Source organism: Anomaloglossus baeobatrachus, chromosome 8, assembly GCF_048569485.1.
Source record: "Anomaloglossus baeobatrachus isolate aAnoBae1 chromosome 8, aAnoBae1.hap1, whole genome shotgun sequence".
Lineage (NCBI taxonomy): Eukaryota > Metazoa > Chordata > Amphibia > Anura > Aromobatidae > Anomaloglossus > Anomaloglossus baeobatrachus.
In genome coordinates, this window is record NC_134360.1 from 174,704,896 (window position 1) to 174,722,543 (window position 17,648).

The window sequence follows — 17,648 nt, forward strand, 5'->3', positions numbered from 1 at the left end:
AACAGAGTCTCCGGTTGTTCCGGCTCTTGCTCTGTTCTACTTTTGGGTGGCTATTCTCCTTCAGCTTTTGCACTAAACTGGTTAGGACTGGTTGACCAGGGGGTGTATAGGCTCAGAGGGAGGAGCTACACCTTTTAGGTGTAGTACTTTGTGTGTCCTCCGGAGGCAGAAGCTATACACTCAAGGTTTGGGTTTCCCAAGATGGAACTATAAGAAAAAGAATTTACAGTAAGTAAACAAAATTCTCCTTTTTGATGATATTCTAAATTTATTGAGATGGTCTTGTAAGGGAAAGATATAGATATAGATATCTAACACACACACACACACACACACACACACACACACACACACACACACACACAAATTGCATTTTTATTTCTTTTTTCTTTTCTTCATTCACGCGTTTGTTTTACACTGTTTACCAAACTTGGACACGTCTCAGCAGTTCCTTTGATCAGTCTGGGAAAGAAAGTGGTGAGGGGGAAAAAATAGCTGAAAGTATGCTAGACTGAGACATGTGAATGGGATTAAGACTTGCAACTACAAAATACATAATGTTCACATCTTACAGATCAAATAAACACGTGATGAACAAGAGAATTTATTTCATATTGCGCAGAATGAGATCAGGATACCAGACCCGCAAAACTCAAGAACAGTAGCACAAATGCATTCTTTACAATGTAGTGAGAAAGGCACTGTGTGGTCATATGGCTGATGAGGACTTTGCATTAAGGGGGTTTTTTAGTGAGATGGAGGAGGTCAAGTGCGAGATCATGGGGTAAGTAATACATGATGGTTAGATATGAAGAATAATATCAGAAGTGCCAGGAATACTCTTCATTGGAGAATTGAAGATCTGGAATGCAATTTTGAAGCCACGTTAAAAACTTCATGATCTAATCTGCATTGTGAGGACGTTCCTTTAACGACTCAAGAGGGACACTCACAGGTCAATTAATTAGATTTTATCTGGAGAATTGTATCCGTCCTCAGCAGAAGGAATCTTTATTTTGGTTGTGCGGTGTATCTCAGGTAATTCTTCCCAGAAGGTAGATCTTTGGTGAAGACGCCGCAGGTAAATAACTTGCTGGCTTCTTGCTCAGGAACATTTGGAGGAACCATAACTCTGTCGCCAGGCTGATAAAGAAAGGGGAAAGGAAATCTGATTAAGCAGATTACACTTTGCAGAAACGCTTTCATTATACAAGAGCTCGGATTGCATAATATTGATTGAGGCTGTAACTAGGACGTCTGTGCCAAGATTAGTTAGTGCGATGGAAACCCTTTAAGGGTCAAGAAATAACAATTGTACAACGAAGCGGATTTAGGCAGAGCAAAACTTTTACCATCGCCCCCTGTGCCCCACAAACACTACAGTGCAGGTATTATAACTAAAACCTCAAGAAGGCAGCAGCAAGTTATTTTTCATTAGTCTTCACTGCAGTTCAAAAGCTATAAAATATTATATATATACACACACATACATACACACATGCGCGTGTGTGTGTGTGTGTGTGTGTGTGTGTGTGTGTGTGTGTGTGTATATATATTATATATATATATATATATATATACACATACATACACACACACACACACACACACATATACATATACATTTATATATATACACACACACACACACACACACACACCGTATTTTTCCGCTTTATAAGACGCACCCGATTATAAGACGCAGCCCCAAATTTGGTGAAGGAAAAGAGAATTTTTTTTTTAATGTTAAATGGGGTCCATCTTATAATGCCAGTGTCAGTCTAACAAATCATATAGGGTATATGTCCCTCATAGCCCCCCCATCCTAAAATTAGCTCCCCTTAATCTGGATATGGCCCCCTTATGCTGGGACACCCCCCCATTGAGGACACCCCCACCCCCCATTGATGACACACATCCCCTATTGCTGGCACATGTCCCCCTGTGCTGGCACGCGTCTCCTATTGCTGGCAGCCTGGCACAAGTCTCCTATTGCTGGCACACGTCCCATATAGATGGCACATGTCTCCCTGTGCTGCCCATGGCCCTTTATTGATGGCACATGTCCCCCTGTGCTGCCCATGGCCCCCTATGGATTGCACACGTCCCCCTGTGCTGTCCATGGCCTATATAGATGGCACACCTCCCCTGTGTTTGATATGGTCCCCATGTGTGCTGCCCATGGCCACTATAGATGGCACACCTCCCCTGTGTTAGATATAGCCCCCATACTGCTGCCCATAGTAAAATAAAACCCTCTTTCCTTACTTTCTCAGCGCTGTCCCCCCTCGTGTCTCCCTCCGTGCTGCTGCTCCTCCTCCTCCACTTCCCGGTTCTCGGTGCCGGTCATGTGATCGGCACAGCAGAGTGATATTATCTCTGCGTGCCTGATGACAGAGGCAGCAGAGACAACGGGAGATCAGCGCTGGAGGTAAAGCTTTTTTTATTTTACTATGGGCAGCAGTATGGGGGCCATATCTAACACAGAGGGGATCATGTGCCATCAAAGGGGGGCGCAGGCAGATATAAATATGCGCCGCCGCCCCAGCCACTTGCCGTGGTGCGGTTTCAGCACCACGGTGATGGACAGCGGCAGTGCATATTATCAAAGGCTCCCTCCTGTAGCTTTGACCAGCCCCCAGCACCGCTCCAGAGTTGCCCCCACCTCCCCTGGACCCTGCAGTGTAATATAAAAAACACTTTCATTTTATAAGATGTATTCAATTATAAGACACACCCCAAATTTAGAGATACAAAAAAAGTAAAAGTAAATTGAAAAAAAAAAAAAAATGCCATCTTATACTCCGGTGGTGTCTTACCGGAGGGGGGAGCAGCAGTGGAATTGGTTACAGGAGGCAGGGGCGATGCTGCAGTAGGGATTGTGCTGGCTATGTGGAGCAGAGGGGTACGGCTGGTGTCCCAGATGTTCTGTCAGCGGTGTGTATTTTATTGTGATGGCAGTTAATAATTTTACATAATTAATAAGGACGTCTTAAAAACGGCTGTCCATTTATGCAGTCCAGTTATTTATTCATATCTGGGGCTAAAAAGTGTTGGTTTTCCTTAAAAATTTTGCACAGTTGGGCTTTTGCTGTATTTTCCATGTTGATGTGGTCAGACCGTCAAAGAGTATACCGGCGGATACCCAGTTAACTCATTCTACAGTCAGCAATAGACAGTGAAACATACAGGCTATAGCATGCAAATTGTACAGATTTTTTTTTTATGAAACCCAATTGAAAAAATGATTCATAGCTACAAATACATGCATTTTAAGTAAGGGGGTGAGAGGGGCTGGTGTAGTGGACAATCCCTTTAAGCAAAAAAAAATAAAAAAATAATATACTGTATTTTTCGCTTTATAAGACGCACTTTTGTTCCCCCAAATCTTGGGGGAAAGTAGGGGGTGCGTCTTATAAGCCGAATATACGGGGGGGGGTGGGGTGGGGGTGGTATATATATATGTACACTGCAGCGTCCAGGGGAGGTGGGGGCAGCAGCTCTGGAGCACAGGGGAACACAGCCTTTGATCTCCTGCACCCGCTCATATAATATGCACAGCTGCTGTCCATCTCCAATGGTGCTGAAATCGCACGCAGTGAGGGGCTGGGGCAGCGGTGCATATTATATGAGCCTGCGTCCCAGTGTGATGGCACATGCCCACCCCTGTGTTAGATTTGGCCCCCAGGCTGCTGCTCATTCTAAAATAAAAAAGCTTTACTTACCCCTGCAGCGTTTCTCCCCGTGTCCCTGCTTCCAGTGTGATCAGGCAGGCAGAGAGCTCAGCCTGCTGTGCCGATCACATGACCTCACTGAGAACCAGGAAGTGGAAGAACAGAAGCACGGAGCAGACAGGAGGGAGCTCAGCGCTGGAGGAGATAAGGAAAGAGGGTTTTATTTTACTATGGGCAGCAGCCTGGGGGCCATATCTGACACAGGGGGACTTGTGCGATCTATAGGGGCCATGGGCAGCACTATGGGGGCGATATCTGACACAGGGGGACTTGTGCGATCTATAGGGGCCATGGGCAGCACTATGGGGGCGATATCTGACACAGGGGGACTTGTGCGATCTATAGGGGCCATGGGCAGCACTATGGGGGCGATATCTGACACAGGGGGACTTGTGCGATCTATAGGGGCCATGGGCAGCACTATGGGGGCGATATCTGACACAGGGGGACTTGTGCGATCTATAGGGGCCATGGGCAGCAGCATGGGGGCGTTATCTAACACGGGAACGTGTGCAATCCATAGGGGACCATAGGCAGCACAGGGGAACGTGTGCCATCACAAGGGGGCTATATTCAATATAAGGGGGCCATATCCAGATTAAGGGGGCTAATTTTAGGATGGGGGGCTATGAGGGACATATACCCTATATGATTTGTTAGAGGGACACTGGCATTATAAGATGGACCCCATTTAACATTAAAAAAAAAATTCTCTTTTCCTTCACCAAATTTGGGGGTGCGTCTTATAATCAGGTGCGTCTTATAAAGCGAAAAATACGGTATAGTATTTTTCCCCTTTTGTGTTGCAGTATAGGACTTGAACCTTGAATAACCCGTTGGCTCATCAGCATGCTGGGGTTGCCTGTAATCTGCCTTAAAGCGGTAGTCCATTATTTGGACAACCCCCTCTCATTCCCCTTGTTAGCACCAGTAATAAGCCTATACTTGCCTCCAGTGCAGCCGTGGTTCCAGCCATGTCTGCAGCCGCTTTTCCAGGGCTCATGTGATATTGTTATTATACGCGAGCCTCATAACCAATCAACGCCTGTCTCCTCACCTTCAGACATTTGAGCACGAAGTCATCACAACACTCACATCCTGCTCGGATGTCCAAAGGCGGGGAGACAGACGCCAGGCGCTGATTATTGCAGAGCTCGCGTGTCAATCTCATGTGGGCCCCAGGAACACGGGTTTAGACGTCACTGGAACCGTGGGGGGCGAAAGAGGGGAATGACTAGGGGTTGTTCAAGTAGTGGACAACTTCTTCAAAAGACAATTGCAGCCAAGTGGTTAAATTAAACACGTAGATCCAGATAACTGGTTCCCTGAAAATGCCAGTCTGGATTAGAGGCATCTCCAGTCCTAGCTGTGGTGTCAGCCATGTAACAGCAGCACCTTCAAGTACGGCACAGGCACAGTCTGATTCATGCCATCACTGTGCCATATCACAGGAGTTACAGTGCCCACTATGTACTATTACAGGGCAGCACTATCAGGTAATTTTCCAGCATGGCCAGCTTGATTTATTACCTTCCAATCTACAGGAGTTGCAACATTGTGGTGGGCCGTTAACTGTAGGGAGTCTATAACCCTCAAAATCTCATCAAAGTTTCTTCCGGTGGTTGCTGGATACAAGATTGATAGCTTCATTTTCTTATCTGGACCAATGATGAAAACCTACAAGACAAAAGGAAAAAGGCCTCAGTAGGGCATTTTATACAGAGCAACAATATCCACAAAATTACAGCTTTATGCATGTCCCCCAAAATAAAAAGATGCAACAGATCAATAAATGATGTTTCGGTGCGTAGTCCACCACCACAATGAAGTCCCGTTGCACCCCCTGTGTGTGACCCTAGTGTTTCCTGATGAGGATATCGATACTCACACATCGGGCGGTCACTGGCATCCCATCATTGTCCTTCTCGTCAGGGTCCAGCATACCCAGTTTTACAGCAAGGTCTCTATTGGGGTCAGCAATAATTGGGAAAGGTAGTTTCTCTGTGGGCTCGTCAGAATTGTAAGAATTTATGTCCTGCAAGGAACAAAAATGGAGTAAAATACCAAAGCTTCTGTCTGTCCGCTCCGAACACCAGCTGAAACAAACTTCCCGTGCAGCCAGCACTACAGAGCATGTGCGACAAGTCAAGAGGTTTTCTGCAAAGTGGAATGGTGCACGTAGATGTAGCTGATAGTACATGAACAAATCAGATCAAATGGCCTGCAAGAGGGCAAGAACACACCACACCACGCGTCCTCGAAAAGGGAAAAGGCCACTGAGAAATTCATAGTTTGCATCTAAGCGTGTGCTGTACAAAAGTGGTATGAGTTGGGGGCCACCACCCAAGGGTAACGTGCTAACAATTCCCACCTTCTTTTCATTCCCTACTATTGAATGGACTACAATTGTTTTGCCTGTGATTAGGAATTTACCTTGCTCCAGCCGAGATGATCTGGCACAGAATCTATTGACAGGGCGATCATGCGGACATTTCGTTTCTCGAATTCTGGTGCCATCTTTACAGCCCGCCCCAGCTCTGTGGTACACACTGGTGTATAGTCCCTCGGATGTGAGAAAAGGATACCCCATCTGAAAAATATAAATATTGCTTCACATCAATTTGGGTCAACTATAATGCAGTATTCTGTGGCTAGTCATAAGTCGCAACACAAGAAGAGTAGAGTATTAGTGGATTACAGTCTTGGAAATAACCCTTATCCTGCGTTCTAATGATAAATTACTGATCGGTGGGGGGGGGGGGGGGGGGTGATCTGACCAAGAGAAGCAAACAAGGCTCTGTAGAGCCCAATCTTGAATGGAGCAGACATCTGCTCTATTCATTGTCTATTGGACTTCCAGAGAAAGTACAAGGTTTGGCCATTTCCAGCAGTCCCACAGGCAATACATGGATCACAGACAGAGCATGCATACCTCTACTCCATTCAAGACTGGAGTCCTGTTCTCAGGATCTAGAGCTCCATTCTTCCCAGTGGTCGGACACTCAGTGATCAAAGGGATACCTTACCATCCTAGGGAATCACCCTATGTGACCATAGATTCCACATCTCCCTCTGCTCTTCTACAGAGGATCCGCATTTACGACAGAGCTACAAGTCTGGACCTTGTATGACAGTATATACCCATAGGCACCTTCTGTACATTATAGGCAAAATAAAGCCAAGTACAACCCATCCTATTATTCAGAATCCACAGATCCTATGGCTGTGCCTCATAAGGCTAAGTTCACACATTGCATTTTCCAGATTTTTTTATGCAAATTAACAGCTACTTTTTATTTTAGCAGCAAAAACAAACTACAAAAAAAAAAAAAATAGAAAACGCTGCAAAAATTAAACGTATGAACATAGACGAACAGTACGGGGGAAGAATAAACCAAGGTTCCTTGAGATGCCAGAACAAGACATTAAGCTTTGTCAAGGTCTTTCAGCTCCGAGATTCTGGGTTCACCTCCTTTTAGCCAGCGCTTTCTGCAGACCACATCCTTGTGTCATTTTTTTTTCTTTTTTTGACTTCTAAGTATAACAAAAATTGTAGTAAAAACACGATTTCTGTCTAAAGAAAAATACAGCACCCATATGAGGCACCGTATTCTCCCGAAGCAGCACTTCAAGGGGATTTAGGGCATGTGTCAAAAAAATTCCACTTCCAATATGGCTGAGTGCCTAAATCTTATGCAAAGTGAGATATATTTTACTATAGCAGAGGTGGGCGAAGAGCAATGATCGGATAGTTCTGGCACTATGGGTAAAACACAGGATCAGGCATGTTAGGCCCAGAGCATACATTGAGTATTTGGTGAGTTTTTTTAACCTCAGTATTTGTAGCCAAAACCAGGAGTGGTAATATATGCAGAAGTGGTGACTGTGCTTCTATTAGGGTATGTCCGAATGCTGCGTTTTAGGTTTGACAACAAACCTGTTGCCCTGGTGACGTGGCAGTCAGGGTAATAAAGGGTTAATAGCCCACAGCTGCTACTAAGCCTTAGCTTAGTGATGGCAGGCATCTATGAGACACCCCCATCACTAATCTGTAAGTGAAAGTAAATAAACACAAACTTACAAAAAATCCTTTATTTGAAATAAATTTGTGCTTCACACAGCAACTGAAGTGAGTCGCTCTATCAGCGGTGACATCGCTCAGGTTATCTGCAGCCACAGCTGGAGTCCTCCACCTGTGACAGCAAATCACCCGAGTGACTGAAGTGAGCCGCGTGATCAACAGTGACGTCACTCAGGTGATTTCCGTTCACAGGTGAGTCCTCCACCTGTGACTGAAAATAAGACCGCGACTGAAGTGAGCCGCAGGTGGAGGACTCATCTGAGTCACTCACAGCGGTGAAACCGGGACGTCACTGCTGCGACACACTTCCGGGGCCCGCAGCTGTGACGTCAGGGGTTCAACAGAGTTCATTCTGTTGTGCGGCTCTGTCTACACTCAAAGCTAGAAGTCATATTCTATGACGCTCGCTGTGACAGGACAGAGATGTAGCAGAGCTGAATCGCCGTGGAACCTCATGTGGATTACTTCGGAAATTGAAAAGGTTTTTAGAGGGTTAATAGAGAGTGATGAAAAAGGGGGATTTTTTATTTTATTTCAAACAGAGAAATTTTGGCTGTTTGTGGTTATTTACTTTCACTTACAGATTAGTAATGTGGGGTGTCTCAGACACCTGACATCACTAACCTAGGGCTTAGCGACAGTTATGGTCTGCCATTAACCCCTTATTACCCCGACTGCCACGGCACCAGGGTAACCTGGAGGAGCCGGGTAAAGTCCCGGGACTGGTGCATCTGATGGATGCGGCAATTCCGGACAGCTGCTAGCTGATATTTTTAGGCTGGGGAGCTCCCAATAATATGGGTCTCCTCAGCCTGAGAATACCAGCCCTCAGCTGGGAGGTTTTATCTTGGCTGGGTATCAAAATTGGGGGGACCGCACGCCTTTTTTTTTCCATTACTTATTTTTTCTGTACGATATAAACCCGCTCACCGGCGTCTGTGATTGGTTGCAGTCAGACAGCTGTCACTCAGCGTGGGGGCACGTCTGATGGCAAACAATCACAGACTGGGGAAGTCGTGAATATGTATGAGCCTAATGAGCAGCTGCAGTGACTATTTATGAGCCTAATGAGTGGATAGGGAAGAAGAATGAAAGGCTTTTGGAGCAGTGCGACAGAAGCGACACTGATCATTGAGTATGAAAGCGAGATTTTCACTCCTGCAATGCTTTTTTTTATCCTGGAACAAAGTGGGGTTTTTTTGTGAGAAGAACACAGGTACATCGTATACAAAACACAACAGATTTGTTGCCATCCATTTTTCATCCCCTCATTGAGTTCTATGGGTGACAAAAACACAAAAAGAATGGACAGGCTGCTTTTCTGGTCATAGATTTTGACAAATATTTGACAAAACGCTGCCAAAAAAACTGCAACGTGTGCATGGAAACTGATTTCTCAGACTTTGCTTGGGAAGCAAAAGCATGCACCTTGTCATTGACAGTGCAGTTTAAAACGCCACAAAAACGCAAAAAAAAGTAATGTGTGCACATGGTCTTTTCTTTGGATTGTTCCTCTCCTGGTTTTTGCTTAGACAGTAAATACTGAGGTAAAAAAAAACCCGCTCCACCACTGAATGTGTGCACGTGGCCTAAAATGCAACCTGTTAGATTTCACTTTTGTCAGCAAATGTCGGGTGGCGGCCTACCAGAAATAACAGGCATTAGATAGTGTGCAGGTCCGGACAAAGGTCACGGGATTAGCAAACAAATGTAATGTCTATAGCCGGCGATACTCAGATTATGTAGGTCAGCGATGGCGGTGGGGAAACCGCTGCAACTGCCAAACTGACTGCAGCTAATTTCTACTGAAAGGAAGGGCGAGGTTATTAAAATGGAATCTACCACATGGAAAATGCCATTAATATAGAGATATAGGGTTAATCTGCAGGTTATTCGCTTTCTGAACTTGCCCATATTGAACCCTGCTGCTGGGAGGAAACTAACTTTATTCCCCTCAGCAGCATTCAGGTTTCAGTCACGGGGGCGGCGGCGGGTTCAGTCACTGCTCTGTGTATAGAAAGTGGCGGCTGAAATCACGCCCCCGCACTGACTGACAGCTGGCTCTAATACTGAGGGCCCGTCAGGCAGTGCGGGGGGCACATGTAGAGCTGCCGCTTCCCATACACAGAGTGGTAACTGCACCCACGCTGACGCCACACCTGGGAAAGCAGCTTCAAAATGCAACCTACAAATTTACCCCATAATGCGTAGCACTTTTCCACATGAAAGGTTCCCCTTTAAAGCTCCGTGTAGACAGCTTTTTTTGGGAAATTGTTGGAGAAATAAGACAAAAAAAATGTATTCCCACAATTTTTCAGGCTGCAGGGTTATGTTCATGCAGAAAAACAAGGGCCAGTCTCTTGTGCCCCGTAGACCATAGCTCATGAGCGCCGTGTCTGGAATCTGAACACGTTTGCCAGATACAGAACAACTCACAGAAGAATGTTTTTTGCCAAGAGAAGAGAATATTTCAGATACTTGAAATGTTTTTTTCCTCATTTGTTCAACTTGTTATAATAGCAGCAGTGAAGCCGCCCCCACCATTACAGATCGCACCGTCCTGTACTGGTGCTTGTTAATACTTAACCTCACCTTCATGCTGGAATGCTTATTAATAAAAGTGCTGACCGAAACTTCCACATACACAACAAAAAAAAAAAATTATTATTAATAATAATAATAATTATTCAAGACCATGAATCAAGGACAAAAAAACAAACACAAAAACACCTCTTTCCATGGCAAAATGCCAAGAATATTACAAGTTAAATATTCTGGACTTCCAGATATGACCCACCACAACTCACCACACACGTGACCAGCCAGACCTTCATCCCTCCCCCAGAGACATGACACATGATAATGCCCCCTATACACACACAAACACTTGTCACCTGCCTGGTTTTTCCAGCAGGACAATGCGCCATGCCACACAGCTAGGTCAGTCAATGTGTGGATGAAGGACCATCACATCAAACCCTGTTATGGCCAGCCCAATCTCCAGACCTGAACCCCATTGAAAACCTCTGGAAGGTAATCAAGAGGAAGATGGATAGTCACAAAACATCAAACAAAGAACTGCTTACATTTTTGCACCAGGAGTGGCATAAGGTCACCCAGAAGCAGTGTGAAAGACTGGTGGAAAGCATGCCAAGATGCATAAAAGCTGTGATTAAACATCATGGTTATTCCACAAAATATTGATTTCTGACTCTTCCTGAGGTAAAACATTAGTATTGTTGTTTCTAAATGATAATGAACTTGTTTTCTTTGCATTATTTGAGGTCTGAAAGCAATGCATTTTTTTGTTATTTTGACCATTTCTCATTTTCAAAAAATAAATACAAAATGTATTGCTTGGAAATTTGGAGACGTTGTCAGTAGTTTATAGAATAAAAGAACAATTTACATTTGACTCAAAAATAGACCTATAAAGAAACAAAATCAGAAAAACTGACAATTTTGCAGTGGTCTCTTAATTTTTGCCAGAGCTGTATATAATGTAACCCGCCGCCCCCCTACATGCACATAGAGGTGACCCACCACATCCCCCCATATTTACGCACACAGATGTGACCCACTACACTCCCCATATACAGCTCTGGCAAAAATTAAGAGACCACTCAACAAGCTGCTGATTTTGTAAACTTTACTTTCTTGGATTTCAAAACCTAAACATCCGTTATGACCACTACAGGTATGTATAGACTCAGCCTGATAGTGCCAGCATAGCACTGGCTTTAGCTTATATAGGACAATCCTGGTGATTGGTTCCATTTAACCCTTAAAAATCTACACTGCAAAGCGACATCCGATGAACATCTCAATCATAGACACTGGAGATTGAAAGTCTGCGAGCAAGTCGGGGGGGGTCAACTTGTAAGTGCTCAGACCATATACCGCACACTGCATTAAATTGGTCTGCATGGCTGTTGTCCCAGAAGGAAGCCTCTTCTAATGATGATGCACAAGAAAGTCCGCAAACAGTTTGCTGAACACAAGCAGACTAAAGGCCCAGTCACACACAACGACTTACCTGCGATCCCGAAAACGATGCGACCTGATAGGGATCGCAGGTAAGTCGCTGGGAGGTCGCAGGTGAGATGTCACACAGACAGATCTTACCAGCGATGCAGGAACAATACAGGTCGCAGTAGCGACCTGTATAACGATCTCAGCAGTCACTGTGACCCTGTCACACAGTGTCAAACACAGTGATGTGTCCTGCACAGCAGGACATCGCCTTTGAAGAAAATGACCTGGACCATTCAGCAACGACTAGCGATCTCAAAGTAGGGGCCTGATCGCTGGTAAGTGTCACACATAACGAGATCGCTAACGGGATCGCTACTGCGTCACCAAAACGGTGACTCAGCTGCAATCTCGCTAGCGATCTCGTTATGTGTGACAGTACCTTAAGGATATGGATTACTGGAACCATGTCCTGTGGTCTGATGGGATCAGGATAAACTTATTTGGTTCAGAAGTGTCAAACGTATGTGGTGGCAACCAGTTGAGTACAAAAATAAGCGTGTCCTGCCTACAGTCAAGCATGGTGGTGAGAACGTTATGGTTTGGGGATGCATGAGAGCTCCCGGCTGAAGGCAGCTGCAGTTCATTTGGTAAATCATGAATGCTAACATGTTCTGTGTAAGTTATTTAACATTCATCAGCTCAATTATGTTGTCATGGAGGATGGAAGAGGATCCACGTCCACGTCCTGTGAAGTTTCTAGGGAACTCCATGCCCAAGAGAGTTATAGCAGTGCTTGAAAATAATGATGGCCGCACAAAATATTGACACTGGTCACAATTTAGCCATTTTCACTTAGGGGTGTACTCTCTTTTCCCCAACGGTTTAGACATTAATGGCTTTGTGTTGGGTTATTTAGGATACACCAAATTTACACTGTTATACAAGCTGTAAACTGACTACTCTACATTGTATCAAAGTGTCATAAAATATTTACAAAACTGAGGGGTGTACTCAGAAACGCAGGTTTAGAAACGCAGCGTGTGCATTGATTTTTCAGATTTCTCATAGACTTTGCTGGGGAAGCAGGACGCCTGCAATTTGGCACTGAAACGCTGCGGTTCTAAACGCAGCGTTTCCGCGGGGAAAAACGCAACGTGTGCACATAGCCTTAGAGACAGAGCTGATGCCCTGCCCTGTACAGCACGAGTGATCAAATGATCGCAGCTTCAAGTCCTCCAAGTGAAAAAAAAATAAAAAACAAAAGGTTGAAGTCACCCCCATTGTCAGTCCAGTTTTTACCATATAATGAACATAAATTGAAAAATATATTATGGAACTGCACTTGCAATTTTTTTCTTCACACTATATGGTAAAAGTTATTAATTTATTTAAAAGTACAACTTGTCCTGCAAAAAAACGAGCCCTCACACGGCTACTGATTGAAAGTAAAAAACAGTTAAGGTCCAGTCACACTAAGCAACTTACCAGCGATCCCAACAACGATAGGGATCGCTGGTAAGTTGCTAGGAGGTTGCTGGTGAGATGTCACACTGCGACGCTCCAGCGATCCCACCAGCAACCTGACCTGGCAGGGATCGCTGGAGCGTCGCTACACGAGTTGCTGGTGAGCTCACCAGCAACCAGTGACCAGCCCCCAGCGCCGCGTGGAAGATGCTGCGCTTGGTAACTAAGGTAAATATCGGGTAACCAACCCGATATTTACCTTTGTTACCAGCTCACGCAGCTACACGTGCAGAGAACAGGGAGCAGCGCACACTGAGCGTTGGCTCCCTGCTCTCCTAGTACAGCACACATCGGGTTAATTAACCCGATGTGTCCTGCAGCTACATGTGCACAGAGCAGGGAGCAGCGCACACTGAGCGTTGGCTCCCTGCTCTCCTAGCTACAGCACACATCGGGTTAATTAACCCGATGTGTCCTGCAGCTACATGTGCACAGAGCAGGAGTCGGCACCGACAGTGAGAGCGGCGGAGGCTGGTAACAAAGGTAAATATCGGGTAACCAAGGACAGGGCTTCTTGGTTACCCGATGTTTACTGTGGTTACCAGCCTCCGCAGAAGCCGGCTCCTGCTGCCTGCACATTTAGTTGTTGCTGTCTCGCTGTCACACACAGCGATCTGCGCTTCACAGCGGGACAGCAACAACTAAAAAATGGCCCAGGACATTCAGCAACAACCAACGACCTCACAGCAGGGGCCGGGTTGTTGCTGGATGTCACACACAGCAACATCGCTAGCAACGTCACAAAAGTTGTTCGTTAGCAGCGATGTTGCTAGCGATGTTGCTAAAGGCCCCGTCACACTAAGCAATATCGCTAGCAACATCGCTGCTAACGAACAACTTTTGTGACGTTGCTAGCGATGTTGCTGTGTGTGACATCCAGCAACAACCCGGCCCCTGCTGTGAGGTCGTTGGTTGTTGCTGAATGTCATGGGCCATTTTTTAGTTGTTGCTGTCCCGCTGTGAAGCGCAGATCGCTGTGTGTGACAGCGAGACAGCAACAACTAAATGTGCAGGCAGCAGGAGCCGGCTTCTGCGGAGGCTGGTAACCACAGTAAACATCGGGTAACCAAGAAGCCCTGTCCTTGGTTACCCGATATTTACCTTTGTTACCAGCCTCCGCCGCTCTCACTGTCAGTGCCGGCTCCTGCTCTGTGCACATGTAGCTGCAGCACACATCGGGTTAATTAACCCGATGTGTGCTGTAACTAGGAGAGGAGGGAGCCAGCGCTCAGTGTGTGCTGCTCCCTGCACGTGTAGCTCCGTGTGCTGGTAACCAAGGTAAATATTGGGTCGGTTACCCGATATTTACCTTAATTACCAAGCGCAGCATCTTCCACGCGGCGCTGCTGGCTGGGGGCTGGTCACTGGTGAGCTCACCAGCAACTCGTGTAGCGACGCTCCAGCGATCCCTGCCAGGTCAGGTTGCTGGTGGGATCGCTGGAGCGTCGCAGTGTGACATCTCACCAGCAACCTCCTAGCAACTTACCAGCGATCCCTATCGTTGTTGGGATCGCTGGTAAGTTGCTTAGTGTGACTAGACCTTTAGTGTGACGGGGCCTTTACTGCTTTTGGAAGAAGGGGAGGAGAAAAAAAATGCCAAGGTCACGAAGAGGTTAAACAACATTCAGGCTCTTTGGGGGGGTGGGGGGGGGGGGGGGGGGAACAACCTAATATTAAGCTGGGTTTACACACTGCAACATCTCAAACGACATCGCTGTAACGTCACCGGTTTTGTGACGCAATAGCGATGTTGTTTGCGATGTTGCAGTGTGTGAAACACATCAGCGACCCGACCCCTGCTGTGAAGTTGCTGATCGCTACAAATCGTTCAGGACCATTCCTAGGTCCTTTGTTTCCCGCTGTGCAGCATGATCGCTACAAAGTTTCAGTGTGTGAAAGACTTTGCAGAGACTTTGTTAGCAACTTCCCTTTCAAAAGGCTGCTTATCAACGTCCCCAACAACCAGCTAGGTCGCTCTGCAGGTCCGGATCGCTGTTGCGTTGTTGGCCAGGTTTGCCTGTTTGACTGCTCACCAGCGACTCACCAGAGACTTAGGGAGGTCGCTGTTACGTCACCAAACCGGTGACGTTACAGCGATGTCCTTTGCGATGTTGCAGTGTGTAAACCCAGCTCTAGACTGGAACAAGAATAAGCCACAGCAGTAAAGGGGTTAAATAATGGAGGTCTCCCCCAGTGTCCAGCTGTGTGGGGGGCACCCCCTTTGGCCGGTCTGTCCCTCCAGCTGTGTGGGGGGCACCCCCTTTGGCCGGTCTGTCCCCCTGGTGTCCAGCTGTGTGGGGGGCACCCCCTTTGGCCGGTCTGTCCCCCTGGTGTCCAGCTGTGTGGGGGGCACCCCCTTTGGCCGGTCTGTCCCCCTGGTGTCCAGCTGTGTGGGGGGCACCCCCTTTGGCCGGTCTGTCCCCCTGGTGTCCAGCTGTGTGGGGGGCACCCCTTTGGCTGGTCTGTCCCTCCAGCTGTGTGGGGGCACCCCTTTGGCTGGTCTGTCCCTCCAGCTGTGTGGGGGGCACCCCCTTTGGCCGGTCTGTCCCCCCCCCCCAGCTGTGTGGGGGGCACCCCCTTTGGCCGGTCTGTCCCCCTGGTGTCCAGCTGTGTGGGGGGCACCCCTTTGGCTGGTCTGTCCCTCCAGCTGTGTGGGGGGCACCCCTTTGGCTGGTCTGTCCCTCCAGCTGTGTGGGGGGCACCCCTTTGGCTGGTCTGTCCCTCCAGCTGTGTGGGGGGCACCCCTTTGGCTGGTCTGTCCCTCCAGCTGTGTGGGGGGCACCCCCTTTGGCCGGTCTGTCCCCCCCCCCAGCTGTGTGGGGGGCACCCCCTTTGGCCGGTCTGTCCCCCTGGTGTCCAGCTGTGTGGGGGGCACCCCTTTGGCTGGTCTGTCCCTCCAGCTGTGTGGGGGGCACCCCTTTGGCTGGTCTGTCCCTCCAGCTGTGTGGGGGGCACCCCTTTGGCTGGTCTGTCCCTCCAGCTGTGTGGGGGGCACCCCTTTGGCTGGTCTGTCCCTCCAGCTGTGTGGGGGGCACCCCCTTTGGCTGGTCTGTCCCTCCAGCTGTGTGGGGGGCACCCCCTTTGGCCGGTCTGTCCCCCCCCCCCCCAGCTGTGTGGGGGGCACCCCATTTGGCCGGTCTGTCCCCCTGGTGTCCAGCTGTGGGGGGGGGGCACCCCCTTTGGCCGGTCTGTCCCCCTGGTGTCCAGCTGTGGGGGGGCACCCCCTTTGGCCAGTCTGTGGCCCCCCCTGCAGGGCGGAGGCTCCGGGCGGTGTGATGTGCGCTGCAGACAGGAGCATATTATACAATCAGTGTGATCAGGAAGTCTGCGCCGCTCGGATCGCGATCTAGCACTGTCGTGACCAGACTCCGCCATCAGCAGCTTCCCATACATCGTGCGTAAAGAACACAAGCTGTAGAAGAGAACTGCACCCAGCCCCGAGAACTACAAGTCCCAGCAGCCCCCTCCCGGCCGGATCCTGTGCCCCCTGCGCTTATAGAACAGCCGTTATCTCCTCTCACACACTTACGAGCTTCCCAGGAATTCATGGAACTGGATTTTGCCGGTTGTTGTATTGGCCTCGAAGTCCGGAAAGACATCGCCAAGGAGCAGCCCGGGCATGATGGCGGCGGCGGCAGAGCGCGACACGGGACTGACCGCGGAGAGCGCGGCGCCGAGTGACAGAGCCAGGGGGCGGGGCGACGCGACAGGGCGGATATTTATGCAAATTATAACGCTTAAGCGTGTATGGGGATTCCTGAGTGGGCGTGGCTCTAGGATAATGGGCGGGGCGGTACGTGAGACAATCGCGCAGGCGCCTGGTGTGTGCGGTGAATGATGTGCTGCACCCTGCACAGTGCGTGATGAGAGCGGCTCTGCACACAGCTTCCTGCCGTGCTGTGCATTCTGCAGGTATGAGGCCAGCACTGTCACAACTAGCCACCATCCCCGGGTGAGGTCCCTACCCAGAGCAATCACCGCTGCAGCCAGTCACTGCTCAGTGACTGGCTGCAGCGGTGATGTGTTCTGTAGTAGTGATGTCTTCAGACAGTCAATGAAGAGCAGAGTATTTTATTGTTTTACATATTAGCAAAAACTTGGTGACCACAGTTCTAAAAAAAGAAAAAATATAGGAAACCCCTTTAACGTGTATCTGAATAGGGGCGCTGTGAGCCTCTGGTAAAATCGCAGCACCCCGGATTACTCCGCTGCACAGCATATGTAGTTATGTGTTCCGCTTCCTGCTTTGCGCCATAACATTTGTGAATTCATTGTCATAAAGCGGGCAGAGGGTCTTTGTTAATTTCCGGGGGCTCAGTCTATAGCCACACATG

At 48.0% G+C, this 17,648-nt stretch overlaps 1 protein-coding gene across 1 annotated transcript; it reads right to left on the bottom strand.

Annotated features, from left to right (window-relative positions):
- Positions 1–588: 588 nt before the first annotated feature.
- PRDX6 (peroxiredoxin 6) lies at positions 589–16,999 on the bottom strand. The gene is made up of 5 exons (XM_075322224.1): positions 16,844–16,999; positions 6,168–6,324; positions 5,623–5,769; positions 5,265–5,411; positions 589–1,143 (listed from the first exon to the last, which is right to left on the bottom strand). Exons 1-5 carry the CDS (start codon positions 16,933–16,935, stop codon positions 1,012–1,014), a joined length of 675 nt encoding a protein of 224 aa, XP_075178339.1. The 5' UTR covers positions 16,936–16,999; the 3' UTR covers positions 589–1,011.
- Between the last annotated feature and the right edge of the window lie 649 nt (positions 17,000–17,648).

Excerpts from the sequence above, each read along its gene's own strand:
- PRDX6 (XM_075322224.1), bottom strand. The coding sequence starts at position 16,935 with ATGCCCGGGCTGCTCCTTGGCGATGTCTTTCCGGACTTCGAGGCCAAT. Across the intron at positions 5,412-5,622 it reads TGCCAGTGACCGCCCGATGT|GTTTTCATCATTGGTCCAGA; the intron begins GTGAGTATCGAT and ends TTTGTCTTGTAG. Across the intron at positions 1,144-5,264 it reads CAACTCCTGTAGATTGGAAG|CCTGGCGACAGAGTTATGGT; the intron begins GTAATAAATCAA and ends TTTCTTTATCAG.